Source organism: Chaetodon trifascialis, chromosome 4 (assembly GCF_039877785.1).
Source record: "Chaetodon trifascialis isolate fChaTrf1 chromosome 4, fChaTrf1.hap1, whole genome shotgun sequence".
NCBI classification, from domain to species: Eukaryota; Metazoa; Chordata; class Actinopteri; order Chaetodontiformes; family Chaetodontidae; genus Chaetodon; species Chaetodon trifascialis.
Window position 1 is genome coordinate 22,899,417 of NC_092059.1, and position 21,040 is coordinate 22,920,456.

Genomic DNA, 21,040 nt, shown 5'->3' on the forward strand with positions numbered 1-21,040 from the left:
CTAACGCACTCAACATGACCTCATACTTGATGTAATGACACAAGCAGAGCTCTCCTACTTGTTTCATGCTGCTTCAGGAGATGAAATTAATCGTTTTCTGCCGGCATTCCTTCCATATTTGAAAGCTGCAAGAAGATTTCTGAACTCTGAGGCTGAGCTGATTTATTTTTCAGCCAACACCGAGTCAAGCTGTTAAACTTCATGAGTCCTGAGTGCACCTCAAGTTCCTCAAACATCACAGCTACACCAGATGAGGGGTTTTTCTTTGTTTCATCTCCACTCTGCAAATAGCAACATTAGGTCAGATCTAAATCTTCTCTAAGTACCAGACCAGTTGGTGGTGTTGGTGTAAGAGGTCCCAAACAAAAAGACTCGGAGCATGAAATATGAGGCTGTGCATGGAACACAGAGGAGAGGAGGAGGAGGAGGTGGGGGAGGTGGAGGTGGAGGAGAGGAGGGCAGAGAGAGTTTTGTTCGGTGCTGGGGGGCAGGAGTTTGGGGGGGGGCAAGAGACAACTCGGCTGAAAAAGAAAGAAAGAAAACTCCTCCCAAACACAGTAGAGCAGGAGGAGGGGCTGAGTGCTCACAAATCACTCCCCTGAGAGAGAAAGAGGAAGGCAGGGCTTGTGACTGTGCGCCGCTACTTGTTGTTGCCTGTCTGAAGGAGCGTGAGTGCATCGTCTTCCAGCCGGTCAGCTCGCCAGCTACTTAGTCATTCAAACAAACTACGACATGGAATAGCTTTGATAGAAGTGTACAAAACTAGAAGACAAGTCAGAGCAAAGATTTTAAAAAGGAGAAGAGGTCACACTGACAGGTAGGACTGAAGATCTGTGTTTATCTGAGCATGCATCCACACACAGTAGGTGTGTGCAGGAATGTGTGTATGTAGTTGGTGGCAGCGAGGCAGACAGAGGTGAGACAGTTATCTTAGTGGTCATCTTCTCCTCTGGATGCATTTTCATTCCTCTGTTTTTTTCACACTTTTCATCATTTAAAGTAAAAGTTAAATATAGAAAATGACATTCTGCCCGTCTCTGTGGCTGTTGGAGATTTCACGACACTCTCGTGCCTTCCCTCCATCCCTTTTGGTTAAATTGTTTACAGCTTGCAGTGAGTTAGATTTGCTGAGGGACTTTTTGAGCAATAAGTTGCCATCCCAAGGCGCTGGGTGTAACTGTGGTTGCTTGGATTGGTGGTGCTAACTGTGGAGACACCCCAGCAGGAAACGATTACATGAAATATGACAGATAAGATCAAGATTTTTCATCTAGATTCTTTCCTTGGTCATTTGTGTTAGAGTAAGTTCGAGATTACTTGATTAAGGTTTGGTTAAAGGCATAGCTTAGCTTCCCAGAGGTTTATTTTTCTCTATATTCGCAACCGTTCAACAACTTTAATGGCCACTTACCAGAGAGAGAACTGACTAAGTGGTATTAGAGGTTCATTTTCTGCAACCAATCAGCAACACTTGAGTTGCTCCAGAGTCATCAGTATTTATTGTAGCATATTGTTTACATTTTTTTTAAATTCTTATCAAGCAGCTCTTAACTGTCTTGCTCACAGGCATGTTAACAGGTTGAATGACTGCTGTTCACATTGAAACTCTGACCTTTCAGTCATGACAACACGTCTTTACACAGCAAGCCACCCAGGAGATGATGACAGAGGCAGACATATGTCTGCATCTGTGTGTGTACGTGTGTGTGTGTGTTGATGTTTTGTTTGTTGTTCAGATAAACACATACATGCAACAGGTTGTTTCAGACATTAGTCAGTGTCGTGTCTGAATCCTGTAGCCGCGCTAAACTGAGCAAATGAGATTGGACCTTTAATTAATGCTGAAATGTGTATGTGTCACATTCACAGAGCTCAGCTTTAAAGCTTTAACCTTGTGATGATCATGTACTTGCAGTGGCAGTCTTATGTGTGTGTGTGTGTGTGTGTGTGTGTGTGTGTGTGTGTGTGTGTGTGTGTGTGTGGTGTTGTGTTACCTGCCCCAGTGGGATGAGCCGGTTGCTATTCCAGCCAGCCGTCAACACTATGTGACTGGTGGTCTTCACAAAGCCTGACTGACTCACTGACTGCAGGAGTTGAAAGAAAAAATGTAAATATATATTTTGAAGCCCTTTACTTAACTGTAATTTTGGGATACTGGTAATTAACTTGAGTAGTATCACTTTGTACAATTTTAAGCTTTTCCACATTTCAGAAGAAAATAGTCTACTTTTCATTCCACCACCTTTCTGTGACACCCATATAGCTGCCAGTTAATTTGCTGACACATATTTTACATATACACAATATATGATGAACACATAGAACAGGATGCACATAAACCATCCAGCAGTTACTGACCCACTACAGCATCATCAACTTGAATAACATAGCAATCTAAAAGGGGCATTAATACTTTTACTTTTGATTCTTAAACTGGCAATAGACAGGTTTTTTGCTTTAAGTTTAGTTGATTGGTCAATGTCACTATTTCACTATGCATTTTCTTCTGCCTTTGCATACAGTTTCCTGGGAAAATGAAGGTTGACGGGCAATCTAGTCTTGTTGGCAACATTTCTATCTGCTGTCATGTCTCCATTATAGATTAAATGAATGAATGAACTCACGTGAAATTCTCCTCATGAGGAAAAACAATCTGGTCGTCTTTACGATAACAGTGGCACTGATAGCATCACTTGGAAATGCAAGGGGGCATTGAAAAGTCTGTTTCCTCTTTCAAGCTGAAATCTGCTCTGTTCGAGGAATAATTCAACATTCTGGGAGATGCACTCAAAGGCTCATGAGAAGATAGCGTTCTCATGTCTGTATGCTAAATATGAAGCTTGAGCCAGGAAATGGGTAGCTTAGCTTAGCATAAAGACTGGAAACATGGGAAAAATCCACCTACCAGCACCTCTACAGTTCACTCATTAACATGTTACACCCTGTTTGTTTCTAAGGCACAGACTGAAGATATTTAGGTTTTGCTGTGAAGACTTCTGCACTTGGATGACTTTTACATGGTGCTTTTGTTGATTGACTTAATTAAGGAACTAAATACTGCTTTCCACTGCTGACTGACTCAGCTGGCTGATTCTCTGTGTGGCTGACTGCCTCATGATGTGGTGCTCAGTGACTGTACGTGGACAACACATTTTTTCCCTCCCCGTCCATCTCTGCATTTCACTGTAGGCACATAAAATGAGCACACACGCACACACACACACACACACACACACACACACACTGAGCGGTGGTGATGTGTGTGAGAGACAGAGACTCAGAGATTCTGAAGTATTAAATGAAAGCTACTGCTGTGGGATTTAATAACGGCCTCATTAATATGTTGCACACATACTTGACACGCACATACACACTGGTGGCCCACGCACTGAAGAGCGCAGTAGGACACCTCTCTCTCTCCCGTTAACAAAGGCTGGCTCTAAACAGCGGTCATGTGACAGTTGTTCCCATTGTTCACTTCTGGCCAGGGGTGGTTTTGCTAATGCGCTGATGTGTGTGTGTGTGTGTGTGTGTGTGTGTGTGTGTGTGTGTGTGTGTGTGTGTGTGTGCCATAGCAGGAAGACACTTTAAGCCTGCTGGAGGAAACCCCTCATTCCCAAGCATGTTGATGTTTGTGTTGTCCTCCCTATTGTGTGTGTGTGTAATAAGAGACTAGGAGAGCAGCACGCGACAGTCGCTGTTTAAGCCTCAATTAATTCTTAAATCATATTATTGTGTAGAGTGCATTCCTCGTCTAGATGCTAATTTTGTGTTGCATAAACTAGACGACTTTTAAGATTCCTTCAGTCACATCTTAGTCCCCAAACACACTAAGCCATGGTACGAGTGAATTAACTTGTTGAACCACCTTAAGGACCAGTGATGGTCCCCAGAAGCCCACTTTTTAAAACCACTACTTCAGCAGATTAAAGACAAAGCTTTCTGACTCCTGGCTGATGGATATGATTAGCCAGGGAGACAGGGCGGGGGTCGGGGGGATTACATTACATTCAGCTACGTTTATGAGTAAAGTTCATCCTGTGAGATAGAATTATAGAATGAATGAGACAGTGAAGGGGAGGAAGGGAAGTGAGAGAGGGATATTTGTTTTATGTGTTACTAATCCTTTATAATGAGCTGCCTGCCATCTAAATGTTTATACTACCATTTCCTCTTCCTGTTAATCTGCACTTGTTTCCCACCCAAGGCCTTCTGCGTGTTTGTGTAAGTGTGTGTTGGTGTTCCCAACCCAAGGCTTTCTCTAGTGTTGGTGACAAAGCTTCGGAATATTTTGTCTGTTATACCACGGCGAAGGAAGATACTTCAGTTTGGATGGCAGATTCCCATTTAAATGTTAGAGCTGCAAAGTATTTCCTCTCTGTAAATTCTCACTTCAGAGTTTTATTTTGAGCATATCCTCAGTGAAGCCTGTTTCCTCTGAATTGCTGTGCAGTAGAGCTTGATCAGTCGGCTGATGTTCCAGTATATGTCAGGAGATAAATGACTGGATATTGAAAACGCTGTAGTCCACATCTCCAATCAGAGCTTTGTGAGCAGGATTAAGAATGAAAGGCGTCCACAGCATGTGCCACAGCTGGCAAAATTCTGGCAGCAATTGTCATTGAGATTGATGCAGCTATACATGGTGTTTGTAGGTCAAATCTGCATATTACTTCCGTTTTAATTGAAAATGATGTCAGCACAGCGTCAGTCACTACTCAGGGGTTATATTGAAATGCTTGCAGCAACACTATATGCATCACGCCACCTTACATGGTAGCTCACTGTAGAAACTGACATGGGTTAAACTGAGTACAAAGTGACTAAATAGTGAATGAACTAAGGATAAATGTGTGAGAATGTCCCAAAATAGAAATAATGGACTTGGTGTAGGAAATGCCACCACTCCCTCTCTCTTTATGTGTGTGCGTGTATTTGTGTGTGTGTGTGTGTGTGTGTGTGTGTGTGTGTGTGTGTGTGTGTGTGAGAGAGAGGCAGGGTGCAGGAGCCGGTGGCTGAACAGCTGTAGGGAGGAAAGGATGAGGCAGGAGGAGGATAAAAAAGAGAAAAGTTTATTATCACAGGAGGTGGAAGGACAAAGAGCAAAAAGAAGGCGACAAAGTGAGGAGGCAAAAGAAGAGCTGACATCGTGATGGACAAACAGAAGGAGGGAGGGGATGTCTGGTGGTGGGGGGGGCACACAATTGAAAGAGAAAGGGAAAAGATGGATGAGGAGCGATGGAGTCAAAAGGAGAGAGGGAAGTGAAATAAATGGTGTGGAAGATAGTGTGTAGGTGAAGAAGATGGAGAGAGGAGAAGAAGGAAAGTGTGTGGTTTTTCACACCTTCACTCAGTGTTGAAGTGACTTCCTGCAGCTCTTAGCATGAATAATTTATTTATTAGATTAATTGACAGTATTCATGTGTGCAAGTGCTGTGTGTCTGTGTTTTCACTCGGTGAGAGTCTGGCCTTTCTCTGCTGCAGGGGAGGGTGTGTGTCTGGCAGATGGTCAGGGCCACACACACACACAATTACACACACACAAGTACACATGCACACAGCTGACCCTCCTGGAGGGTCTTATAATAGGTCCTCCTCCTGTAGTCGTTCTGCCCCTCAGAGGAATCCACACTCTGACCCAGCATGCCTTAGCAGGACTTTTACAGTGTGTTTGTGTGTGTGTGAGTGTGTGTGCATAAACTTACTTGTCATGCTGAAAAGTCTTGAACTGGCCAGCTGTTCCTCTCCCTAAACCTATATTTGCATTTTTATTGTCATTCATCATCACAAGCTGGTGACTCAGTGGCCCCCTGCTAAAACGGGCTATAGACCCCATTTTAAAATTGATTCCTGGTTTCCTGTATTCACTAAGCTCTGGGATCCATCGATCTCTAATTGACAAAAAAGAGCCACGTACAAAACGTTTAGGTACTAATACTCCCGGCATGTCAGGAGAAGGGCTTGTTTTCTGTCTTACTGGGAGTCAAATGAGGATATCAGTCTGACTTTCACCACTTTGCGTTAACTTCAGAGCTAGATTCAGGACATGTTTATTTAGTTCAGCTCAGGGGACGCAGAGTAAATAGGTAGCCTGGCTGTGTGAAAGGTGACTTCTAACAGTGCAAGGTGGTCCTGTTCATGCACTGGATGTTTGTGTTGAACAAGTAAAAATAGGAAAAAAAGACACTGGTGATTAATGACCAGTTGATGCGCATCAGACCTACAGCTGAGCCATGAGACTTCTTGCTATTATTGGTGGCTAACTAAGAAAAATATATACAGTAAGTAGAGAAACAGGATCACTTCAGAGCTGTTGAAAGATGTATTCTCTTTTGGTGGAGACTGGCTGTTTCCCTGTGATCCCCGTCTTTGCGCTAAACCAGGCTAATCAGCTTGAGGACAATCCAAACTGATTTTCTCATCTAACTCCCTGTAAGAAAGCAAACAAGCATAATTTGCTAAATGAGTGCTCATCTACATGATGTATGTATTGTTAACTGTGGGTAGTCTCTTGTAATTATCGTGTTCTCCAGTAAAAGCTGTGACTGGGCAGGACAGTTTTGTCAGTTCAGTTCAATTTGCTCATTTCTTCAGTTCAGTTAGTTTCTGCTCTTCACCCTCTCATCCTCTGCTTTGAAATCAGATGAGTTTTCACCAGCAGCCATGTTGATCGCCGTGTTTCAAAACAGTGCCTCTTGGTCAGGGCTGACTGCATCTGGCATGACTGCTACAGCACCAAGCCTCACAGCTTCCTCAGCAGCCCGCGTTCTCTGATCGTAATCAGGTCGTCTAAATAGAGAAACAAACACCATTATAGTTGTTCCGCTCATATTCTTAGTTTTGATGAGATTAGAAAGGGAGGGGAGGCTCTTTGGAATCTCGTACCATCCAACATGTCTGTAAGCTGCTGGTGTTTAAGTTTGGACAGTGTGACTAACTGCTGCATGGTGAGTGATTCAGAGCAGGAGATAGCATCCTGTGCACTCATCATCATACTGCAGGGGAATTTATCAAGAACCTGAGCAGTGGTTTCCATCGCTGCCAACCTATCTGTCCTGTCCATGTCTGTGTATTTATACTGTATCTGCTCGTCATTGGACAAGATCTCCCACATGAGCAAAGGAAAAAGATTGCTTTTTCTGTCCGCTTTATGAAAAGTCTGGAATAAAAGCTGTTTGTCAGTTCCTTGCTGGGATATAAAGAAGTGTCAGCATTCCCCAGTTGTATGAGAGTCTGTAGATATAAATAGAGCCTATAGCATGCACTTACATTTCTTTATTCCTGTCCTCATTTCAGTCATTTTCATGGCATGGAAGGTTAAGTCACCCTTCTTGTACAGTACAATACTGCTCTCCTAATAGTACGTCTCCTATAGTTCAAACATATATAATGGTTGGTTGGTACACATTCCTCTTTCTGTATTTCGAGAATTTGTTTGCATTCACATGTGGCATAATTAGACTCACATTACTAAACTGAAACTACTGGAGTGATGTTATGAAATGACAAGCTCCCCCGAGGTGTATTTTGTTTGCATAATGACTGAAAGGGTATGTGAGTGCATCGCCGGGGGCCCTTATTGCACTGGCTCTCTTTATGTGTGTATCATGTATCACAATATTTCATCTCAGTGAGTATTGTGTATCAGTGTGTGTTTCACATCATACGTCTTTACAGTCATGTATTACAGAGTATTACATCTCACCCTTCTATATTGTGTTACCATGGTTACATAGCTGCAGCCCCCAGGTTATTGAAAGCATGTGAGGTTACTACACACCTGGAGGAACTCCTCCTGTGAGGTTAACTCCTGACTTTTCTTCTTTCACCCTAATAAAGCAACATGTCTGTTGAGAGACTGAGATCAAATCTTCAACTCCAGACCTTTAAAGTGCTGCTAAAGTAAAGCATTAAAGTCCTCCGTGTTTCTTTCCAGAGTTGAGAATGATGGCAGAGGGGCGCTTTGCCAGTCTGCCCAGGTCACTCCATGTGCACCACACCCTGGGAGGAAGCACTGCACACCCTGGAGTCCCCTCCACCTCCCACGGTGTCCCCAGCAGCAGCACCTGCTCCACCAGGAGGCTCCAGGCCTCCCTCGCCTCTTCCATGGATCTCCTGAGCTCCAGACCGGGGTGAGCGATAGTTGTTAGCAGCAGAATAAAAACTGAACTTGAAAGAATCCTGGGAAGATTCTGGGTCTGTCTGAAATAACAAGTTACACAAACTATGCCGGCATGTCTTGAAGAGAGTTGCTGAACCAAATACTAGTAAATTCGAGCTCAAAAGCAGTTTGGATCTGAAGAAAGAAAATGTCAAAAATAATCATCTACTTCTTCTCTGTTCTTTGGTGCTGCCTCAACAATAGGTGGGTCAAGTATTACGACTACGTGTTGTGTGGACAAAGCCTGTTCAAAGCCACACGCCATAATTTAAACTCAAAGGAAAATCCCAAACTTTCCAAAAATACCAAACATGAAAGGCTGAATTAGAGGAGAATATCTATAAGATGATAGACAACACATCACATATTTCCATCTGATGTTGACCAGACATAAACATCTAAATATTTTAGTCTGTGTACAGTAAGCAGCATCAAAAGGCTTCAGTGAAGTGTTGGAACAAGTTGATACCGAGTGTACATGTGATTCTGTCGAAGTGTGGAAAGGAGCATTTTTCTTACCTTTGAAAGTACTTTTGTGGAAACATAAGGCAAAACAAAAGGCTGCCGCTCCATGTGGAAGGGGATTTTTTTTGGTCTTCACAAAGGTTTGGGGATTTTTTTTTTAGTTGAGCTTACTTTAATACTTAAGTCTAACTTTCCTCCTCCTTCCAGTCTCCCTCCAGGTCAGGGCATCAGCCCATCAGAGATGCCTGCTGCCTACCAGCCAATCTCCATTCACGGAACTCTGCCTCGACGTAAGCGAGGAGGGGTCAGTCTCACCCATGGGAACTACACCTGGGACCCCAGGGCCAATCACACACAGCCAGTACTTTGTGGGAACACGTCACTGGCTCCCGGCCACATCCATCAGCCCATGACCTCCCCGCTGGTCCAAAATATCATTGACGACTTTCATGGTTACAGGTAAACACATGTACAAACACACATCAGTATGCTCACATAAGGTCATACAGGCTCACATTTCAGTACAGACAATACACTTTTATACTGGTTAATGACATTGCATTTTGATACTTTTAATTTCTGTCTGTGATTTGTCTTCAGCATTCATGGCAAAGATAGATAGATACAGTTTACATCACAGTTACCTTATCTATGTTGCTTTAACTGAAGACTATGAAGAAAAAAATGTGACTGAAGAAACACTGTTTGTGTATAAAATGCCAAAAATAAAATTTAGAAAAAATATCTTGTATATGGCAGTTTCCATATGAACTTCTGTGCTGTGATGCTGCAAACTTTTCATATGTAGACAGTCAGTGTTAATTGCCAAAAGACAGGTTTTTGGTAGAGTTTCTAAAAGCCATACTGTCTTGGCAATATTTTGTTACTGTTGATCACTTGAAACTGCTCTGGAGGGAAAGCTTCGTTTGCTCTAATTGTTCCTCTTCAGAGCGAGAGCTCAGAAAGAGCGCTTGGATGGAGAAAGGCGAACCTGTAAGGAGTCCTGAGGGGGTGAAGCAGTTAGCTCAACTTCAGAGAGAACGCACACACATACACACACACACACACCTCATCCCTCATCGTGTCTTCCCATCTCTCCATCTCTAGTGTAGAGTTACAACAGACTGTATCTGATGTAGCCAGCTTGGTGTGCCTGTGTGTGTGTGTGTGTGTGTGTGTGTGTGTCTGTGGGTGCGTGCGTGCAGCCCCCAGCAGTTGGGTTACCTTTGTAGGTCAGGGTGTGGCAGGACAGATCACAGATTACTGTGAGCTCTTTGTCTCCTCTCTCCGTCTTTCTGCCTCCATGCTGGATACATTTCATGCGCTGCTGACACACAGCAGGACAATTTGTCCAGGTCAGATTCAACCTGTGCAGGTGGCTGATGAACAGCATCATGCTCTCACTGTCTCTTTAAGGAGGATTTTCACGAAGTTAATGCAGTCTTATGGGTGTTGTATCCTTTTACGTCTTAAAAGGCCTCTTCTGAAAAGAGACATCTTTCTGTAGCTGAGTAATTGGTTGGTGTTGTTCTTTATAATCAGCTAATGTCAGCCTCACTTCAAGCTGTCTGAAGATCAAAGAACAGCACGGTAATAATTCAGTTTAACCCACTAATGGCCTCTCAACCACAAAGGAGACTCTTATGTGTGAGTGACAGCAGATCTGAGAAGTTTACCCACAGATCTCAGTGTGTTCATATTTAGTTTTCTCTTTTGAAAAGCAACCTGTGGTGTCAAAAAAAATCCAAACTTTCCTCACAGCTCAGTGTTGTTGCCTTGAAACTTTCTATAAAAAGATAAAGGAATGGAACCGCTGGCCAGTTGGTCTTGACTTTCCATCGCTCATGCTGTCAGCTGACCTCTGACCCCTGACCTTATGTTGCCCTAGCTTCCGATTGGTCAGTTTTTCTTTCTGTTGACCTCTGTGGGCAGCTTGGCAGACCACCAGGAGAGGAGGAGGGGGATGAAGAGGAGATTGGAGAAAGAAAGAGTGGAAAGGAGATAGGACAAAGGGAGGGATGAGAGGGAGTGGAGAAGAAATGGACAGTGACAGACTGTTGACACATGCAACTTTTCCTTTCATCAACATAGATGAGCTGAAGTTAAAACCCCTCTGAATTCCCCGTTTATCCGCTGATTGTGATTGGATTCACTTCTTTAATGTTAGATCAAATCAGACTGATAGCTTAAACAGTTACTTAATGCAGTACTTTCAACTATTTTTACATTATATTCTCTTTTAAATGACAAAAGATTGATATATTAATCAACTCAGAATCCACGGATGTTCATGCCTGATGATTTATTGCCTGAGTAACATCGCAGACAAACTAAGGGAGAAAACCAGCAGGCTGTGATAGAGGAAAGCTTTAGTGGTGCAAATAAAAGAGAGGGTGTGAGATGAAGAGGTATGGGGTCAACAAAGACCAAAAACAAAATGGATTTTCCATCTAAAGCAAACTGTGAGCACATGTGTCTGTTCGTGCCATTGTAAAATATTTAATTGTATCAAGGAGATAAAAGAAAGATGTGTTTGTCTTGCATTGGAAAACAGTCATATAAAGTGCCTGTTATTGGTACCTGGAAACCAGGCCATTAAGCAAGTCACCGGATGTGCCTTAAATTCCTCCAACACACTAAAGCTGACAGAGATTTGACTTTGTAGATTATTCAAACTTAAAGATCTCATTGTACACTAAATTCACTACATTTTAGCATGCACCGTTTTTGGACACTGTTGTCCCACAATGCAATGCAAATAGGTAGAGGAGAAGCTACTCACACCTGCTGTGTCTCTGTTTCAAACTACATGCAAACTTTATTCAGTGTTTTTGCCAAAACTTTATAGAAATGTACAGCAAAAGGTCTTTTTCTGTTTCTTAAAATGGTCCTGGAGCTATTTCACTGTTTGTTCTACTTTTCTACAGCTTTCCACAGTATTCATATTGACTTGCTGAGTATTTATTTCATCATTCATCACATTTCCATCCCTACATAGAGTGGACTGGAGACACAGCTGTCCACAGCAAATACTAAGAGTCTGTGGAGCTTTATTATGAAAACACACTGACCTCTGTAGGCTGTCTGCAGACCCTGCATTCTGCTCCTCAGCTCTTTCCATTGCTCCCGCTGTCTGTCTGTCACTCTCTCTCCCTCTGTCTTGCTCGCTCCCACACACACAAATATGGTGCAGTCCCTCACTGAAGCCAGTTGTGGTTGTGCTGAGTATTGTGTGGTGAAGTGCAAAGAACAACAGTAGCCAGAAAAAGACTGCGGCGAGTGCTGCCTGCCTCTACCCTCCCTGCTCATGTTATTTTTTTCCTCTCACTCGCTTCCACTCTTTCGGTCTTCATCACTCTGTCTGTCTGTGTTGCAGGTCAGTTGTGTGGTTGTAGAAGCAGAAAAATCCTGTGTCTGATGCTGTTTCAGCAGTATGGGCAGAAAAGTTAGCTGTGGTCAGCTTGTGTAGTCTGGAACGCCTGGCCTGCTCACTTTCACCATACTAAGTTTCACTTCTTTTAATGCTGCAGTCAGGCTTTCTGAACCTTATCAGGGAAGACAAGATGTAAAACATAACATCCATCAAGATGCAGGGTGGAGAGATCATTCTCCACCTGATAACCTGGGTTTAAGACACTGAATTTCCATCAGCTCCAGGGCTCCCACTCCCTTTGTGAACCTGACCTTTGACCTCCCTGAGTGGAAAAGGGAATTTCCCTCAGTTGTAGCACTTTTAACTCCAGGAGGGTTTATATGGGTGGTTTCTGGTATGTGATGATTCTCATCGCTCCCACCTCAGACTAGGGAGCCAGGGCAGGGTTACGAGGGGCAGATGGTTGGTGTGGTGGAGGTTCAGGGCCAATCAGAGGACCATCCAACCACTGACTCCAACAAAGCAACCGAGGCAGCGGAATACCGGTTTCATGGTATGCCATGGCATGGAAATTGATGGTTATCATACCATGTGCTTCTACTGTATTGAATTATACTGTATTAGTGTTATTCTAAAAAAAATCAAGCTTATCTTTTATTGTAATGTTTTGTGAACTTGTAAAAAATTTAAGGACATCTCCGTGGGACTGGGACATTGTGATTGATTGAAAACTGTCACAGAAGCTCATATTGTACTGTAACAAAATACTCATCGTTGACGATCAGCGTTTTTGCAGTCCTGCCGGCACCATCGGACACGATTGTTCAGCCAGCAACAACTGATGTGCCCTCTATTGTGAGGACAGCTCAGTGGATTTTTTGTCATACACTGTGGTGGGATGTCAGGATATGTTGTGTTTGGCCTCTGCCACCTGAAGCAGGATCGGTTGCCATATACTGAGCTTCTCAGGCTCAGCAAAGTGAAATCTGCTGTAGATCGTGAGGGTGATGGAGAGGCCTGAGCACTCCGCTTTCTATGAATAATGACTATACATTGTTGTGAATGGAGGCTTCTGTTTAGTTACTTAACTAAATCCCATTCATTATTTGGGGCCATATTAAACTGAGAGGGCTTAGAGCTAAACATATTTAGTTCGGCAAGCAATGGACTGTACTAATATTCCCGTGGGAACACTGGTGCAGGCTTAAGGGATTTAAACTACCAACCTTGCTAACGTAGCCTGGGATTTGAGCTAATTACCTCCTTCACTGAGCCCCTGGCTGTAAGCCTTCTGTAGAGAGACTGAGCTACATTAATACACTCAAGCACCAATGTTCAAGGCAAAGATAGAGAGCAATGGTAATAATGGGGTATACATGAGTCAGATGTTCTGTAAGGAACACAATGTGAATTATATTGTTGGTCAAAACAATCAAAATGCCAAAATTCAATGGCTAAAAACGTTTTCTGTCTATTCTGACTTTTAAACAACAGTGTCTAAGAAAAGCAGCTAGACCAAGTCACGGAAACGCAGATAGAAAGTGTCAAACTCCTGTCTGATGTAGTTGTAAACAGTTTTAGGATTAATGAAGGAATGAAAGAGAATGCAAAAAGCGAGAAATAAAAAAAGCTGGTGCTGTTTGCATGTGTGTAGTCTAACCTCTATGTGAATTTGTCAGTGGACTCAGAAGGGTAGGCGTGTGGCTGCGATGTGTGTTATGGTGGGGGAGGAGAGAGAGAGAGAGTGAGGGAGGGAGGCCAAGTCAGGCAGGCAGTGAGAACACATGTTTACCACTGACTGAGAGAAAGAAGGAGTGAGAGACAGACAGCGACTGGGACAGAAAAAGAGACAGACTCAGATTTAAAGCAGTTCAGTGTGAGATTTGGTTTCACTCGACTTTTTTCTGTCAGAGGAACTTGAGGCACTTGGGACAGCATTGCCATCACAGTTAACGCTGTACACCACATTTACATGCAGCTGTGCCTTCTTGGTCTCGCATATTGCTAACATGGATGCTTGTTTGGAGCAGTGACATCCATTTCAACCTTTTAAAGAAGTGCCACACCTCCACTGAACTGTATCATCTCCTGAAAGAGCTGAACAGTGTTCGAATCTCTGAAAAACAGCATCAGCACCAGTCAGGGACCCACCTGGACTTAACACAACCAGCTCAGCAGTTTATTTGTAATAGGAACTGTTGGGAGGAACCGAAGATCAACACTCAGCAGTGTGGGCCCAGTCGCAAGATGTGTTCACTAAACAGGACCCTGTCTTTGTCTGTGTTCCCCAGGGAGCCCGCTGCCGGCCTGGATGCCACCGTGGACTATGTTAAGGTAGGAACAACAAGTGCTTTCTTTACAGAATTTAGAAAAAACTGCTATAGCTGCTTACTGCAAAGTGTAACTGCAAGTAAGACCTGGATTATGGTGGTTTTTAATCCCGCCAACACTGTCTTTATGGATTTATTCTTTTCATTAGAAACACGGGAGTTGTTGCAGATATGCTGCTTGTGGGACTGTACTGAAAGGCAGATTTTCAATCATGCATACACATGACACATGCATCTTCACTTTCAGTAGTTGCAGACATTTACAGGGCATGTGCAGTATCTCTGGGACTGGTTGCACTGTGTGAAGATAAAAGACACACACAAGCAACCTATTATGTCCAAGACAGGCACAAGGTTCAAATTAATTCAGCAGTACCACTCGCTGTGGTATAGTTAATGCAGCTAGATACTTAAAACCTCAAACATTCAACTCTGTTGGGAAATGACTACAACTCGGCAAACACTTTTTTCTTAAAAAATGTTATAAACATTGCTGAAAATGGATTGAAGCCATCACCATCAGAGACTGTAATTTGAAATGATATTCAGCTGTTTCTGCAGGCTTCAATGTAAACATCACTCATAGGAGAGGTGAATTCAATTTGTTCCGGGCTACAAGGACAACACACCTCTAAATCGTATGTGTGCCACTGTGCTTCGGCTGTCACACTGCTGCAAATCATGTTCACATAAACACCACCTGAGTCCCAGCTGTCCAAAGTCACAGAGAGGCGATGACTAAGAGGTGATCATTCAGTTATCACAATATCATCTATGTGACGTATGATATGCTTTACTGTCCATGTTGTCTGTCTTTGTTGGTTCCTCCCTTATTATACCCACCCTGTGTTTGTGTGTATTTAATGCTCAGGGCGTGTGAGACACACACACCAAGAAGCTAAGGCCAGGCACCAAATCCAAACACTTTTTGAATACCAATCAATTAGAGGGTTTCTGCATAACACACACTTTCAAGTACCAAAAGTTATCACAAAATGCAGATTTAATCAGATATTGCCTGATTTCAGTCATGATTATTGATGTTATATTGCTTTTCACCTAATTTTGTAAAGTCCAGCTGACTTTAAAAGGTTTTTTTTCTATCTAAAGAATAGTTCCCATCCTAACCGCTGCATCACCAGATCAAAGATAGACAACAAATCCAACAGAATTCAAAAAGTTAAGCTACGCACAGAAAGACAGAGAAAATAACAGTGGAAACCAAACGATAATTCACATTTTCCTTTTAATTGAAGCTCTGAATCTCCTGAATTCTGAACCCTCTCATGTGATCTTGCTTTGACATGAATTGGAACCTCCCCTTTTTGGTTGATCAATCAGGTTTGATCAGATGAGACAACACAATAATGCAGAAGTGAGATGTACAAATACGCCTCATGTTTCATCAAAATCTTCTCATATATCACATATAACTGTTGGTTTAACAGTATTTATTATATATATCTAAATTTCAGTGTAAAGCCTTCCTAACTACACATACATACAGTATGTACTGAAATAGTGCTTCCCCATTTCTTTTTCTCTCTCGCGTCTCTTCTTTACCCCATCCATTAGCTCATATGTTTGGATGCTGACACCTTAGTCTGAAAAGCAAACTGAATTCTTCCCACGAGAGCAAGTTGCAGTTGCACATGTGGGAGCTAACCACACACACAGGCACACACACAGTCAGACACACACACACAGACACAACAGTACCTGTGTGTAATTCTTTGGTCAAATTAGCGTTGTGTGCAAGTGTCGACAGTGTGTGTATGCTGACCGCAAATAGAGCTACTGTATCCCAGGTATTATATAATATGTGTGAAAGTGTAGATGTCAGCGCTGCTACTCCAGGTGTGTTTGCATTTCCACTGTGGATGAAAACACACACATATGTCCATGCACACACACATGCGCAGACGGTGCAGGTTCTCTGTGTCGTATCCAGTGGAAAGGTCAAAACGTACATTAACAGTGCAGTGACCATTGCATTGTTTAGTGCGATCAGGCCATCAGTTATGTACAGTGCAATGTGTAGGATGGATGTATGCAGGGAAGGAAGTGTCTGCAGGGAACAATCGGATAAAGATATCCCTCTGTTGTCTGACTGTAAGCTAGTTTCTCTCCTCGAGGATGGTCTCATTTCCAGAGCTGTTTGATGTCTAAATTCTGCTCATTGTCTGATTAGCTGGTTTCCCTCTCTAAAAGGAAGTAGAAATAAGCTCACTCAAGTTTACAATGAAGCACCTCTTTGGGGTGATGGAGAGTTAAATACAGTCTAACTGCTGCACCATAAATACTGAAATTACAAGAAAGGATAGGTTAGAAATGAAGAGAAGTATTGGAGGCTCTCGAGACAGGTTGATGTTGGATTCACAGCACAGCCACAAGAAAGGCAGAAAACAAGTATACACACTGAAATGTGCCACTGAAAATCGGATCTTAGGGTGTTCAGTGCACTAGGCAGGGTAACATATGTATAGTCGTGTTCTAAAGGTGCAAGCATGCACTGTTAGCTACTCACACTATCACACTGACAGGCAAGAAACCATGTTGTCCACTGGGGCCCATGCAGCTAAATTTGGCATAATGTTGGGAAATTTGACCAGATTAAAAAACAGGTATTAGGAAATGTTGTAGAGAACGGGTTGTTACATGTCAAGTAGTAAACTACAGCAAATTGAGCACAAGGTCTTCATTGTGAGTCTTAAAGGCTTTAAGGTCCCAAAACGTGTTTTCTGAATCAGCCTCTGACTGTGATGAGATCCTGCATGAAAGCATGACCGTTTCTGCAAAAGCTGTGGTTATTTTACATTTGAAGTTTATCTAGTCATGTTTTTTGTTGTTGTTGTTGTTGTTGAGTGAAATGGGGAAAATGTGATGTCACATCAACTAGAACTGTCAGTCAAATCTGATCAAACCACACCCACAGAGTCCTGACAAAACAGATTAGCTGAACTGAGTGTGAGACTTTTAATAAAAGGATACTGTCACCAATTGAATCAACTTCGTATTCATTAAAGTGACTACAGCACCTTCTGGTACAATAGGTGGCAATATAATACACCATATTCTCTTTGATAACAAATTGACTGATTGTGAAAGACAGAAAGAAAGAAAGTCTATTCCCCTGTTGATGGCCTGCTGTTCAGAATGAACAAAAATCTTCTTTGACTCAGCCTCCTCTAAAAGACTCTTTTGCTCTTTCTCTTTCATTCCCACTCTGTCTTTGACTTGAAAACATCAAGTTGCTCTACCCTCATGAGAGAGCTTTAAGAAACAATAATGCTCTGTGTGTGTGTGTGTGTGTGTGTGTGTGTGTGGTCTTGGGTTGCAATAGCTTTCAACTCTCAAAGTGGATGACACTTAACAGCATACACTATACACACATAGACATTCACAGATAAGTGATCAAAACACTCAATTAAGCCATGAATTAATTAATGTCTGAAAGGACATACAAAACATGTAGCGCTGGAGGAGGTAAAGATGCACTCTGTTACACTCTAGTGGACAGATCAAGGTACTACAAGATGACGCCGCCAGACCCCGGAAGTGTAGATGAATCATTTAGCCAGTTAGAAGTCCAAACAGCAGTGTGTCATTCATCAGGATCATTGTACCAGTTTGTGACCAAACCAGCATGACTTCAAGTAGCAACCAGACAACCAGCCAACCAGCTGGTCACCCTGCTAGCCAACCAGCCGCGGGGTGCATCTGGCCGCCAGTCAATAAGCTGGACAGTCAATCAATCACTCAGTTGTCAGCCTAGCAGGCAGCTGGCCAGCAAACCAGCAGCCTGTTACAGTAAATGAACAGTGATGGTCGTCTGTGAAGTCATCCTGGTGCACCCAGTGGCAACTTAACTGGATGTTTGGTGACCTTTGGGCAGATTTCTCAGGCATCATATATAAGACACACAGTACTTTAGATAGCAAATAGCACTTAGACAAAAAATGTGTCCTTAAGTGGATATATTACTCATTTTAGAACAGAAGAAGGGTCACCCGGGGTAATAAGCAATGCTTAGATCTGGGTCAAACTTTATGGATTCAGTGTCACCGTGTAAACCTGTTATTCATGTTACTCACATGTCTCCAGAGTTGTTATCTCGTGTGTTAAATGCTGTTGACATGTATTTGATATGTGTTTGCTCATTAGATTTGGAAAGAATTGCAGAGTGTATGAACAGTTTATATTCCCTGGTTGCAGATCTAAAATTGTTTAGATCTAATCTAAATTCATCTTCCCTATGGTGGAAAATAGGAAAACTGTGATATTTTTGTATTTTCACTGTGTGGGCTGCATACCACCACCTCCAGTACACGTCGTAGGTAAAAATTCTGAACTTGTAGATTCGCTTTCTCTCTGGAGCCACATGACACCGACTGACTGTACGCATTTTTATTGACGTTGCGAGGCCTTCCACAGTGTGGGCGTCACATTGGACAAATCAATATGACTATCACCAAGATCACAGGCTGTTACTGATCGATGACCCATCGCCAGCACAAACACCCAGACTCACCCAGGGTGTGAACAGCAGTGTTACTGATATTTATTCTCTGGCATTGGACCATGATGAAAACTGAATGATGGAAAATGTTTTGAATGATGATTCACAGCACAAAAATACAAACAGAAAGAGGACTCACTTTTTTTATGCTGTATACTGAAAAACAGAGAGAAACAAGTGCAACTGTTGGATGGATTGCCATTAAATTTGGTCCAAATGGTCCCCAGAGGATGAATCCTAACAACCTTGGTGATCCTCTGGTTTTTCCTCTGGTACCATCAGCAGTATAGTCTTAAAACTTTAGTGTCAATGTGTCAAAAGTCATACAAATCTGCAGCTTTTTTGTGTACAGAAAACAGAAAAACCCTAACCCTCCAGCAAACAATTTAACCGTTTTGATTCATTCCCACACTGCTCTCATCACGTAGCATCATTTTCAGCAACAGCAGGCAGCTGTTTCTGCAAGAAACACCTCTTAAAAACCTACTGAACACTAACTGTTCAGCACCAAACAGACACAGTTAACGACTCGCTGGTGAACACAGTGGACCATTTAGCTGCTAAAGAGACAGAGATTTCCCTCAGGAGCTGGTGCAGACCCAAACTCATCATGTGGACCCAAATATGACTCCAAATGAATTCTCCATATCATCTTAAAGGGAGACAAAAGGTCAACATTGTGTTCATAACTTGTGTCTGTTCTCCCAGTAGACCTTCACCCCCCCCTCCCCAAAAATAGGAAAATCATTGATTGCAGGTTCAACACAGAGAAACCGTGTGAGGGTCAAAAATACCATATTTAATACAGTTTCACAACTTTAAGTCACGAAAATGTGAAACTCCCCAATTTTGTCTCATAACTTGCTGAAGCTGCTGAAATAGCTCTGCTGTCCTCAGTCCTTTTGATGAAACAACAAACAGATAGAAATAGAAAACATAGAACCTCAGCATGTCGATTTCTGTCCCTCGTTGTTTTTCCAGAGCATTCCTGGAGCGACGGATGTGTGTATTTTAAGGTGGACATTTAGCCTAGCTGGTGATTTGGGGCTGCTGTGGTTGGCAGTAGTGTGTGTGTGTGTGTGTGTGTGTGTGTGTGTGTGTGTGTGTGTGTGTGTGTGTGTGTGTGTGTGTGTGTGTGTGTGTTGCCGTGTGGTGCCCCAGGGAACATTCTACATGTATTTCCTTCGTGGATCCTCAGAGAGTTCACACTGTAATTAGTGGCTCCATTTCCTGCGGCAGAATTTTCCTTTAACTGGTTGCTGCTGGGGTGTCACCCTCAGTGTGTGTTTGTGTCTTTGTTGACGTATGTGGCTCTTCATGTGTATTCATGATGGTGCCTGTACTGTGTAGAATTGTGCCTATAGTGTACGTGAATCCTTGTTTGTGACCCTTTTTGTGTTTGTATATGCGCACTGCTGTATGGTCTGTATAAAGGCATTATGTCCATTTGTTCTGGATGTCAGTGTTAGTGTGTGTGTGTCTGTAATGCATCTGTGTGTGTGTGTGTGTGTGTGTGTGTGTGTGTGTGTGTGTGTGTGTGTGTGTGTGTGTGTGTGTGTGAATTGGTGGGAAAGTTGTGGCACTTAACTTGTGTGTGGGTGTAATTGCTCAGGAGTCATTAAGTAGCACAAATGGCCAGCTATTTATCAGCTCTGCAGGATACACACACACACACATACACGTGCGTGCACACACACACATCTACTCTGTTGTCTTCTCTTGTGTGGACAGCAGCATTGTAGATTCTTTTCAGCACACAGCAGACTGAACCTTCAGCCACTTGCCATTAAATGGTTTTACATGGTTGTTGTCCGTGTCTGGGAGCTATTTCCTTGGAAAAAATCTTGCCAGCACAGGAAGTGATGTATTTTCTGTTTTTAGTTTGTCTGTAATGAAGAGGAGAAGAACTAAGTAGTTTGTGAGAGCAGTGAAAGGCCCATGGATGAACAGCCAAAGAAAACAGCACCTCCTCTAGATACTTAGACACACAATATGCAACATTACCAAGTTCAAATGTCTCGTAATGTCTAGAATATGTTATATATTTTGTTGTATACTTACATTATCTCAAATTTTTCCAACAATGTCCAACCCACTGCCTCCGACGGCGACTCACAAAACACCAGATGATACATCAGAGAGTGAGGAAGGAAGGAAGTCGGCGAATGTGACTAAACGCAACGTGAACAAAA

At 42.7% G+C, this 21,040-nt stretch overlaps 1 protein-coding gene across 1 annotated transcript in view; it reads left to right on the forward strand.

Moving 5' to 3' along the window:
- The first annotated feature begins 701 nt into the window (after positions 1-701).
- bcar3 (BCAR3 adaptor protein, NSP family member) overlaps positions 702-21,040 on the forward strand; it is a 42,155-nt gene continuing 21,816 nt past the window's right edge. The window contains exons 1-4 of the mRNA XM_070961655.1: positions 702-817; positions 7,937-8,132; positions 8,834-9,085; positions 14,291-14,333. Coding sequence (XP_070817756.1) covers positions 7,945-8,132; positions 8,834-9,085; positions 14,291-14,333 — 483 coding nt within the window. The 5' untranslated portion in view covers positions 702-817; positions 7,937-7,944. The remainder of the gene's footprint in view (positions 818-7,936; positions 8,133-8,833; positions 9,086-14,290; positions 14,334-21,040) is intronic.